Below are 12,929 nucleotides of genomic sequence, written 5' to 3' on the forward strand. Positions count from 1 at the left end.
TAATCCAAATCAAAACCATATTGAGATAGAATCAAACCTTAGTTAGACCACTGGCAAAAAAGACAAAATAAATGCTGGTAAGGATGTGGAGAAAAGAGAGGCTTGTACACTGTTGGTGGGACTGTAAATTAATACAGCCATTGTGGAAAACAGTATGGATGTCTCTCAAACAACTACAGACAGAACTACCACACCATCCAGCAATGCCACTACTGGGTACATACCTAAAGGAATGGAAATCATCATGTCAAAGGAATACCTGCACTCCATGCTTACTGCAGTTCTATTTACAACTGCCAAGCTATGGAACCAACCTAAATGTCCATCAACAGACAATTGGATAAAAAATGTGGTATATATACACAATGGAATGCTACTCAGCCATAAAAAGAATGAAATTCTACCATTCCAGCAGCATGAATAAACTTGTAGAAAATTGTGTTAAGTGCAATAAGCCAGGCATAGAAAGAGTAATACCACATGTTCTCACTCATATGAGTCAGGTAAAGAAAAGAACAAAGCAGCAAAAACAATTAACAGCAATAATTACAAGTTGAACTGTTAAAAGGAGAGAGAAAAACTGTGGTTACTAGAGGTGGAAAGGGGAGGGAAGTGAGAGGCTGTTTAATGGATATAAAATTACAGCTAGATAGATTAAATAAACTCTACTGGTGTACAGTCAACCCAGGAATCTATATTAATGATGATTTATTGAGTTTTATCAAATGACTAGAAAAGAGATCAAATGTGCACATCACAAAATGATTGTTTCCCAATGATGAAAATGCTAATTTCCACATTGAATAAGTATTGAAACATAACTCTATATATATTTACATATTTATAACTATAAATGTGTAAACCAATATTTTTAAACAAAAATTAATGAAAAAATCTGTAGTCTGAATTGAAAATGATGTCTGATTTTCTTTTACTTAGGATTTATTCCATGTTTCTGAACAATTTATCCAATAGTCATTTACAATTAAGGTTTTATATACTCGTACAAAAGCAGAAACACACCAAGATAGATAAAAGATGCACTCTGTACTGCTTCATGCCAGTGAAACAAACTAAATGTTCTTATGGCAATGATGTCTCATTATCTTTTACATAGGTTTTATTTCATATTTCTGAATCATTTTTCTAATGCCTGTTTTAATGGGTTTTCATTTACTCATTCAAAAGTAGAAATATAGCAAGAGAGGAAAGATGCACTCTGTGCTGCTTCATTGCAGTGAGTTATACTATAGCTTGAATTGAAAACAATATTTGATATTTTTAAAATTGGTTTTGTCTGCATATTCTTTAACCATTTATTCAATGCTCATGTTCAACGTTTTTCACATACTCAATCAAAAGCAAATACAGCAAGATAGATAAAAAAAAAATGCACTCTGTGGTGCTTCACTTCTCTGAATTAAACTATGGTTTGAATTGAAAATGATGTCTGGTTATCATTTCCACCCATTTTTATTCCCATATTTCTGAGACACTAACTAGTGCTCATTTTCAATGAGTTTTTGTATTCTGGTTCAAAAGCAGAAATACAGCAAGGCAGGTAAAAGATATACTCTGTGCTGCTTTATTTCAGTGAATTAAACTACACTCTGAATTTGCAACAATGCCTGATTATTTTTACAAAGGATTTATTTCATAGTTTTAATTTATTTAATGCTCGTTTTTAATGTGTTTAATTATATTCATTCAAAACCAGAAATAAAGGTAGATAAAATACGCACCCTGTGCTACTTCATTTCACTGAATCAAATATATTCTGAATTGGCAATGATATCTGATTTTCTTTTACATGTATTTTATTCACATATATCTGGACCGTTTATCCCATGATCATTTTCAATGGTTTTTCACATACTTGTTCAAAAACAGAAATACAGGAGGATTGATCTAAGATACACTCTGTGCTGCCTTGTTTCAGTGAATTAAACTATAGTTTTAATTGAAAATGATATCTGATTATTTTTTACATAGTTTTTATTTGCATATTTCTGAACCATTCATCCATAGCTTGTTTTCAATGTTTTCTTATACTCATTTAAAACCAAAAATAAAGCAAGATAGACAAAAGATGCACACTGTGCTGCTTTATTTCAGTGAAATAAACTACATTTCAGTCTGACAATGATGTCTGATTATCTTTTACATAGGTTTTATTCTATTTCAGTACTATATATCCAATGGTCATTTTCAGTGGGTTTCCACATACCTATTCAAAAGCAGAAATGCTGGAAGATAGATGAAAAATGCATTCTGTGTTGCTTCATTACAGTGAATTAAAGTATTATAATCTCAATTGTAAAACAATGTCTGATTATTTTCTACATAGGTTTTATTCCTATATTTTTGAACAATTTGTACTCAATGTGTTTTCATATACTTCAAAAGCAAAAATAATGCATGATAGATGAAAGATGCACTGTGTGCTGCTTCCTTTTCATGAATTAAACTGTGGTCTGAATTAGAAATGATGTCTAATTATTGTTAAAGTAGGTTTTTATTTGCATATTTCTGAACCATTTATTCAATGCTTCCTTTCAATGAGTTTTCATAAACTTATTCAAAAGCAGAAATAGGCTAGTTAGCTCACCTGGGAGATCATGGTGATGGCAACACCAAAGTCACAGGTTCATATCCCCTTCCTGGCCAGCTGCCAAAAGAAAAAAACAAACAAACTAACAAAAACACCAAAAACAAACAAAAAACAATAAACAAAAGCAGAAATACAACTAGATGAAAGATGTACTCCATGCTGCTTTCAGTGAACTATAGTATTAATTGGGAATGATGTCTGATTATTTTTTACATAGGTTTTATTTCCATATTTCTGAAACTTTTAAAAAATGCTCTTTCAGGGGCCGGCCTGGTGGCGCACTGCTACAGTGCGCCGCTTGGGAGTGCGGTGGCGCTCCCGCCGAGGGTTCGGATCCCACATACAGACCGGTTCCCACTCACTGGCTGAGCGAGGTGCGGAGCGAGGTGCGGGAGCAGCACCAAGGGTTGCGATCCCGTGGCCGGTCCCAGTCCGGTATGGGCGCGAAACTGAGGGTTGCGGTCCGTTGCCAGACACGAAAAAAGACAAAAAGGGAAAAAAAAAAAAAAATGCTCTTTCAATGTTTTAATATACTCATTCAAAAGGAAGAATATAACTAGATAGATGAAAGATGCTCTTTGTGATGCTTTATTTCAGTAAATTAAACTACATTCTGAATTAGCAATGCTGTATGATATCTTTTACATAGGTTTTTTTTGCATATTTCAGAATCATTTATCTACTGCTTGTTTTCAATGGGTTTTCATATGCTCATTCTAAAGCATAAATACAGCACGAGAGATGAAATTGCACTCTCTGCTCCACTTCAGTAAATAGAACTATATTCTGAAATGACAATGATCTGATTATCTTTTCATTCACATTATTTCTTTTTAAAATTTTTATACTTATTTTTGTGGCATACAGTGTGTTGTTTCAGTACGTGCATATACTGCACAATGATTCACTTAGGGTACACAGCATAGTTTTGTACCTGTTAGTCTACCAATTCTCCTCTCCTCTCCCCTCCTGGCCCCTGGTAATCATTATTCTACTCTCTACTTCTATGAAAACCTCTTTTGTTCTTTTTAGATTCCATATATAAGTGAAATCATGTGGTACTTGTCTTTCTATGCCTGACATACTTTACTTAACCTGATGGTTTCCAGTTTCATCCATGTTGCTGCATGTGATAGGATATCATTTCCTTTTATAGCTGAATAGTGTATATATACCATTGTGTATATATACCAGTTTCTTAATCCATTCATCTGCTGATGGGCATTTAGGTGACTCCATCTTTGGCTATTGTGAATAGCGTTGTGATGAATGAGGGAGTGCAGGTGTTTTTTTGGCATATCAATTTTATTTCCTTTGATTATACACCCAGTAGTGTGATAGCTGTTTTGTAAGGTAGATCCACTTTTAGTATTCTGAGGAACCTTCAGACTGCTTTCCACAATGGCTGTACCAAATTACATATCCAGCAATGATGTAGGAGTTTCCCTTTTCTCCTCATCCTCACCAGCATTTGTTATTTTCTGTCTAGTTGGTAACTGGGGTAAGATGATCTTTTCTGTCTTCATGGGTGTGTCTTAGCACTTGGAGATATTGCTGTGTTTGAACTGACTGGAATGTTGGCCTGCTGACTCTGAGCTCCATTGTGATTTTATTTTATCTCTGGTTCTATCCAGCAGCATGGATGAGAGTGCAGCTGCCGGGCAGTAAGAAGGCCAAGGCGGGAGTGGTGGAGATGAGCGTGAGGCAGCGGCACGGATGACAGTGCGACTGCCCCAGTGGCAGCAGAGGACGGAGCAGAGCAGAGCGGTCTGGGGTGGGGACCCCAAGCATGAACATGGACTGCTTTGCTGGAGCCTTTCTCAGGATGCTCACTCTTTTGTCTGCTCAGACCTGGAGCACAGGAGTAGCTGTGTGAATATGTGTGAGTACAGCAAATAATTTAAAACATATCAAAAATTCAGAATGTGTATTATTAATGAATATTTACAAATGGAATCCCTGGCATGTTTCTGATAATGAGGCATTAAAAAAACCTTAAAAGTCATTGCTAAAATAGGATGGTTTACTATTGCTTTTCCTCTTGTCCTGTCTGAAATACACAAAGCATGTTTTGACATTTGGTGTGCTGAATCCTAGGCTACTGTTTATTTTTTTATTTTTATTTTTTTTTGTCTTTTTCCGTGTCCGGCAATGGATCACAACCCTCAGTGTCGCCCCCGTACCAGACCGGGACCGGCAACGGGATCGCAACCCTCGGCGTTGCCCCCGCGCCTCGCTCAGCCAGTGAGCGGGAACCGGTCTGTATGTGGGATCCGAACCCTCGGCGGGAGCGCCGCTGCACTTCCCAAGCGGCGCACTAGCGCAGTGCGCCACCGGGCCGGCCCACTAGGCTACTGTTTTGAATACTCATTGAGAAAGCTCAGGTTCTAGTAAAATCCAAATTAGCAGGAGAATAGAGGCAGCTGTGATAGTGGGAGGACAGTGTGAGAATGGCTTGGGCTAATGACAAGAGAGCACACCAGCCTGGTCATTTACTTCTTCACACAGTGAACGCTCATTCAAAATTTAAAAACAAAATGCAGGGCCGGCCCGGTGGCGCACTGCTATAGTGCGCCACTTGGGAAGCGCGGTGGCACTCCCGCACCACCACCATTGCATGAGCAACACATGGTAGAGGTGGCATGCTGCCTGTGTGGTGATGCTCCCACATGCCCTTCACTGACCAGGCACCCACAAGCTCTCCTCCCCGAGCCCGCATGCCATCCTGCCCCCAGGCAGCAGAAGCAGGCAAGCTGGGGCCTGCCACACATGGGGTGGGGGAGGCCATTTCCCAAATCACCTGGCCTGGCTGGAGGCACCAGTGTTACTCCTCGTTCTTAAGAGAGCCACAGAAGCCAACCTCCCTCTCTCTGGAGATGTGAGTGAGGTAGCCTTATGACCAACGTGATGCGGCACACAAAAGTGGGACCACCTGGGTCCCTAAGGGCTGGTTCAGCCACAGAGCAGCCCATCTGGAAGCCTTGGGCTTTCCTTCTCACCCAGGGAAGAAGAGAGATATCTAGCAGCCACCTGTTCATGGTAAGATCCAAAGGTAAGTGTGCAAAGCAGAAAGAATGTGCTAAGGGGGACCCCTCTCATGCCCTACGTCTCAAATGCCACATGTGCCATCTTTAAAAAAAAAACAAACCATCCACCAACCAGTATCTAAAGCCACTCACCATAAAAGAAGAGGTTCTAGATACTTATGAACTTTGCCAATTGCTCATAAGAATTTAGAACAAAGGACTAAGAGAATTATAATATGCTGTTAGCAAATGACCATGTCAATTCACCCATCTCTAAGCAGCCCTGCAAATCGCAATGTATGGGGTAAATATGTCAGTGAAATACAGTTTCCCTCAAGTTTATATAAACTCCTCAATTAAAAATTTTTTTAAATCCTAACTTCTATAAAGTGTTCTTCCTCTGCTTTGATGGTGTCAAATATTATCTGACGTTCAAGTTCTCTGAAGAGGGTTGTTATTTTCTCATTCTGAAAAAAAAAATCTATACAGTATTCTCTAATTTGTATTGAATCACCTTTATATAAACACACACGTCCTGCTTATTCTTGCCAATATAGACCAGTTTGATCTCTAATATTTTAAACCATTAATAGATGATGTGTAAATCAGAAAAGGTACAGCATGGGAAAGTAGCCTGCTTCCCTAGCCGCCTGAGCACCTTCCTGTAATATACACATATTCTTGCACACAGTTCCTAAAACTGCTCTGCAGCCGGCTTTGTGTTCTGTTCAACAGATTAGTTTTCACTATACGTTTTTAATTTTTTTCCTGCTTTTAACAGTATTACAAGTCCGATGTGAAAAATATGGAAATCACAGCAAAGGCATCTAAGAAGAAACTCGTTATCACTCATGGTCCTTCTCTGCTACCGACCCTGACCATTGCTTGAACTTTCTAAGTCCCTCCAGCTTCACGTTCTTTCCCTGGACCTCCTCCCTGGTTCCAAAGTTTGGCCTACGTCTTACAGAACACAAAGAGAGGAAGCGATCCTTCTTCACTTCCATCCTGAACACACAGCCCTACATGTGGCTCCTAACAATGCTGCTTTAATATAAGGACATGACTTGTGAGTCTGAGTCACCCAAAGTGGTTAGCGGGCTCCTACGTGGGCTCTGTGACTGGGCACTCCCACGCGAGGAAAGGGGCAATTCTGCAAAACCAGTGCAATGAATAAAACTCGCCACACATTTCTCCGCCCCAGAGAGTGATGTCCCCATTCCAAACCATCTTCCCAAGCGCAAACTCGTATACAAGAAAAGGAAGAAGTAAGACCACGTCGTGGGTCACAACTGTATTTACAGGACACCGCTGTGGAACAATGTGACAGCAGGGGCCACTCAGAGGAAGGGACCCTCATGTCTTGCAGACGACAGGGGCAGAAATCTAGGGTAATTAGAGAGGGGAGGGGGGAGGGGGATAGGGAGAGTTGGATAAGGGGCATATGAATAATTATGATTTGTAACAATATATATACTAGCAATATTGATTTGATCAACATATCTCAATGTTGAACCCCCAAAATATGTGTAATCAATTTTGATTCAATAAATTTTGATTCAATAAAAAAGTGGTTACTTCTGATTAAGGAGAGGGAAGACTCAGAGAGAATTCTACTTTTCAACTAAAACCACTCTGTACTCTGCATTTTTCTACCACGAGTAGCTACTATGTTTATAAACAAATATTTAAATAAAACATAAAAGAAAGTGACATGAACTCCCCTTCGCTTGGCACACCTTTGCTCTTGAAAACCAGACAAAAGTAAGAGGGGAAAAAAACCCAGCATTTGTATATTTGTTCTCTCCACCAATTAGCCACCCAGTGCCAACTTCATGCCACAAGCTGAGTGAGGTCTTGGGCCACAGCAACACAATAGGACAGCCTCCCAGGGAGCCACACACTACCACTGGGTCCTCCCTACCTCTTCTAAGAAACTCTGCACCTCACAGGTCTCACAAGAATGAGAGACTATATGGTGAATACTGAAAAAATACAAAGAGAAAAAGACGAATCTGGTAATGGTTTATCATTTGATACCCGAACTGTAACTTGACCTAAAATTAGAAAACTAAATGATTATAACAACAGTAATATAGCTCTGTGCAGCTGAATAAGCATTCTGACACCTCATTCAGCTCTTACAACCCTGAAAAGTAGATTCTGTCCCTCTGCCCATTTGAAAGCTTAAACAACAAAGTATGATTTATTTGACTATGATCACCAAACTAGTAAATGACAAAACTAGAGCCTATACTTGGTCTTCTAATACATTTCTTTTTTTATTACTATTATATTTCTTAGTAACATATATAACACAGTTGTCCCTTGGTATCCTCAGGAGATTGGTTTTAGGACACCACCCTCCCCAGCCCCCAGCGGATACCAAAATCCACAGACGTTCAAGTCCCTTATAAAAAGGAGTGTAGTACTTGCATATAACCTATGTACATTTTTCTGTATACTTTACATCATCTCTTGATTACTCACAATATCTGATACAATGTAAATGCTACACAAATAGTTGTTATACTGCATTCTTAATATTTATATTATTTTTTATTGTCTTTTATTTAGAATATTTTTGATCCCCAGTTGGTTGAATCCACAGATGCTGAACCCACAGCTATGGGAGGCCAACCGTATATAAAAATAATGACCCAATATATAGATTAACCTATTTCTTACATTATTATAAGAAATGTACATATAGATTTCTTACACTATACCATCTGTCTCTATAAGTAAATCTGAGCTTAATGATTTTTTAAAGTTCAATCTGCATTTGAATATCAACTGTAACTGAAGAAGAGCTAAAAGCTTTACAAAATCTATCACATGGGCCCAATCATATTTTGGCAAAACTTAAAACACAATTTTTTTTTATGGTGAATGCATGCAATTGCTGAATAAATTGTGGTGTTGTGCAAAAAATTACATGAGGAAGCACTTGAATGGTAGGTTAGAAACTGATCTTTGGTTAAGGCAAAATGAAAAAAAAATCATTCATTTAGTAATAAGGAAAATATTTTCACTTACTAAAGCTGAATGTTTATAGACATATTAAGATGTTGGTCAAGGAGGTTAGAGAAATGATAAATGCCAAGACTAAGAACCTGTGCCTCTTCTTTCTGGTTTGCCATTTAGAGTCTCTTTTTAACAGATGATGACAGAACGCTTTCACATTCAAAGTTGGTAATTTTTGTTCTTTTCAACTTATTTAGAGGTTATAAAAGAAAAAAGAGAGAGAGAGAGAGAGAAAACTATATAACTGGTCACAATGTTGGTTGTATAGCTGGGTGGTATTATTTTTCAGATCCACAAATTAACTGTCTTACTGTACAGATGATAAATTACTAATGTCCGGTGTTTTCCAGAACCATTTTTTCCAGTGTTCCTTCAAACTATAGTAGGATTATGTATCTAACCAAATTTAATTGGGAAACAAAATTAATGCTGGCAAAGTCCATGTTTTAATGCCTCTGAATCTGTTGTCTTTGAAATTAGGCATTTCTGTTAAGTATAAAAAATTCTTCAATGGTCTTTTCACTAGAAAAAATAAAGTGACTGTAACAAAGGAACAGATTGAATATAAACATTTTGGCACTTGTCTTCACTATGCCTCTGGATTTTAAAACATAAGTCTGTTATATTTCAGTCGAAGATGTGGCATCTCTAATGTATTTGTCACAGTAAATTTGAAAGTCATAAGTAGTCAGTCAGACTTGAAAATCATTTCAAGTGGTCCACAGCATTTAAAAGTTCTCAAAACTAGCCAATAACATTTGAAAATCATTTAAAGTGGCCAGCTCACAGATGATATTATATTTACTATGTTGGTTTACGCTGGAATTGATGCAAAATAGTTGGTAACTGGATAAAAAATAAAAATAGATCTTGATTTTTATAGAACTTAGAAACTTGCTCTTAAGAGGTGTTTAATTAAAGCAGAGTTCCTGTTGTATGTGTGCTTTCTAAACCACATCATTTTGCACATCAAAATACAGCGGATGGTATGGCTGGAAGAAAATGGGTGGTGGCTCAGATGTTTCAAAATATATTGGGTACCCTCCCTGAGCATTAAAGTATGGGGCAGGATGATAAAAGCAAGTTACATTTTCTGTATTGGGAAGAATATTCTGTTCTCCAAGTACTTTTAAAGCCATATATGTGATCATGTTGAGAGTCTGTCTTCTTTCATGTTCCATGAGACAAACAGTGCTTTGGTTCACAACTCCACGCAAGGTCATAAGGTAGTCATATTTGCTCCTTTCTTCACCTATGAAATGGTTGCGGAGGTAAGATTCAATTTTCTTTTGCTGTTCTGTTACATCAGGAAAATCAATGAAGAATCTAGAACACATATAACGTTCCAGGTTCTTGATTTCTCTTTCACAAGCTGGCTTGAAGTCACGAACTAGCAAGTTGCTGTACTTAAGAAGGCCACCACCTCTTATCTCTTCAGGTTTTCTGGTAGATATAAGCTTGTATTGCAAATGTGTCATTGCTTCTTGGAAGTCTCCATACATGCTTTCAGCTACCACAACAGGATAGGATTCTTTGGTTAGCTTAGCATTTTTGTCACTGTAGAAGTCTAACATGGGATCTAAAATAATTTGAAAGGAATCTACACTAAATTCAAATTGTCTTTTGAGTGAATTCACAAACTTTAGTTCTACATTCTTCCCAGTGTTATTTGAAAGAGAGATGAGACTCCAATGATCAGGCTTATTGCAAACTTTGACCATCTTCTGAACATAAGCCTCTTTCATAATCTTTAGGGTGAGCTTCTCTTTTTTTACACCTTTTGGTAAAAAGTCAAGTAAACAACCTAGAACTGTATCTTTTACAACGTGAAATTCTTGATCACTTGGAAGTTTGACACCAAAAATGATATCCAGATCCTTATAGCTGATTCCATTATGACTTGCAAGTATGTAACTTGCTGTGGAACCATTCAATCGAGTATCTTTAACAATAATTCCTTGCTCTATGAGTTGATATTTTACAACATGAACGATATCTTTTGGTTTTACCTCCAATGTGGGAAAATGTCCCCTTCCATGAATTGGAATTACTTCATCTAATACTTGATCCAGTGTTATAACTTGATGCCAAGTGAGGTTGCTGAATCTTATTTCAGACATTGTGAAGTCAGTAGATCAAACTGGAGTGATTACTTCCAAGGATGTAAAACACAATTTTTGTTGAAATAAAGGTGAATGTAGAGTACTGACATTAACAGCCGACAGTGCTTAAGAAATATTCTCAATTTTCACAAATAGCTAATAAATTATACATTCATGATTATTTCAAAATAACCCAACAGGGTCTTTCATTAATTTTGCATTGACACTGCCAGATTTATAACTCTAAGATTGAAGAACACTGAAAAGCAAGGGAAGACAGCACTAACTACTACCAAGAACATCTCTCCACTGTCATTCTTAAACACCGCTTTCTTCGATGTACATTATGCAGGTTGCCCCATCTGTGGTCTCCTAGCAACAAGATGGAAAGAACAGTAACGGGCCTTCACAATTCTAAACTATCTGTCACACTCAGGCCAGTTTAAGATCATATGAGCAGTTCATTAATATTCTACATTAGAATTTGAAATTAACTACAAAATTTGATAGCTCATCTCTGGCAATGAAATAAATGACAATACAACTCTTTTGGTAGTAGTTTTACTATAGTATACTATGCCCTTCAGAAAAAGTAAGGTTTAATTTAACTCCGCAACTACAAAAATGTACCACTATTTCACTAACTGGCAGTGCAGCAGAAAAACAGAACAGCAGCAACAGTGGTTTCTTGCAATGCTTGCTTCCCTTGTCAGCTCCTTTGTGGGGAGGACTGTAGGGAGGGAACACTGGCACTTTGCCTGACAAGGCATGGGATTTGTGCCTTACCCGCAGAAGAAATATTTGACTGACGCTTTCTTGTGAATATACATGCATATTTTCATCTAATTTATGGAAAGCAACAAAAAAGCAAGAGACATAGAATAGTACTGAGAATACAGTATTGCAACAAAACCAGCGAGTGGTGGATAAACGCTGCTTGAAGGAGGAGGTGAGCTCATGATAGGCTTTAATTTGCAGTTGGGATATTGAGAATGGCTGAGATATGAAATACTGCAAAATGCCAAGCACCTTTTAATGGTTGCCACATCCTCGAAACGGCATCTCCTGTCCCTTTTCAAGCACTAGCTGATCAGTTCCTAAATATGTGAACTCTGATAATACTCATGCTGGTTTGTGTGTTTTGTTAATTTTGTGTTATGTTAATCCAGTAGTCAAATATGAAAATGGACTACACTGTGTTTTAAATAAATGATAACATGTAGACAATTAGGAACAAAAATGAGGGGGAAGGAAGGTGGAGTAACATATATTCCAGTCCAGAAAGGTGATGATAGGTCCATGTGATGCTACCTATAAAGCAGGATTTTAAACATCTAAAATTGATGCAAAATTGTAGTCTTCCAATTGTAGCTCACAGAGAACTAGGTCTGGTTTTGGGCTTCGAATAATTATGTAATATTATTAAAACTCACATAACTCAGTACTTTCCTTCCCCCAAACTTTCCCAAAGCCAAGTATTAGTGGAAATAACACAGTCTTCATAGTATAAATAACACCTGCATGGTACTTTAACTGGTTAAAAGCTCTTTCAGATATTTTACCTCATTAAAAGACCAAGGATCAGTCCAAAAGATCTTTGGCTCTCAAATCGTGGAAAAGTCACTTAATCTGTCTGGCCGTCTGCTTCTTGATAAATAATTAGAGATGACAATTTTTACGAATATGCTAATTAATATCTCATAAACATCATATTCAACATCCGTAGTTCTCAATGTTTTACAAATGTAAATTCAATGAACCCGCACAAATTATGAGATGGACTTGTACTATTATTATCCTCCTTTTACAGTACAGGAAACTGAGGCACAGAGAAGCTAAGTAACTTAGTCCAGGACCTAGAGTTTGCATAATAAACTGACTGTATCCGGCTGTATCCAGGTTAGACCTAACACTCCTTCTGTGCAAACCGAGAGTGAATGGTGAAGATGAAAGTCTTCCCGTATAACCTGTCAATTACAAAGGGTAGCAACAGGCAATGGAAAGAGAGAAGTTTCTTTAAAAAATGATCTTCAGAATCTTTTTAGGATTATAGGCTCAAGATCTGGGCTAGTTTCCTAAAAACAACAACAAAACGCCCCTTCACCAAAAGGAGTGTTCCCCTAAGGCAAGCATCAAGTGCAGTCATGCTTTTTCCTCTGCCAGTTG

General features: G+C 37.7%; 1 protein-coding gene across 1 annotated transcript; it reads right to left on the reverse strand.

Annotated features, from left to right (window-relative positions):
• Positions 1 to 9,608: 9,608 nt before the first annotated feature.
• On the reverse strand, positions 9,609 to 10,781 carry LOC103596487 (protein FAM46D-like). The gene has a single exon (XM_008580127.1). The coding sequence runs from the start codon at positions 10,779 to 10,781 to the stop codon at positions 9,609 to 9,611; it is 1,173 nt and encodes a 390-aa protein (XP_008578349.1).
• Positions 10,782 to 12,929: the final 2,148 nt, after the last annotated feature.

This window comes from Galeopterus variegatus, unplaced genomic scaffold, assembly GCF_000696425.1.
Source record: "Galeopterus variegatus unplaced genomic scaffold, G_variegatus-3.0.2 Scaffold2031, whole genome shotgun sequence".
In the NCBI taxonomy this organism is placed as follows: domain Eukaryota; kingdom Metazoa; phylum Chordata; class Mammalia; order Dermoptera; family Cynocephalidae; genus Galeopterus; species Galeopterus variegatus.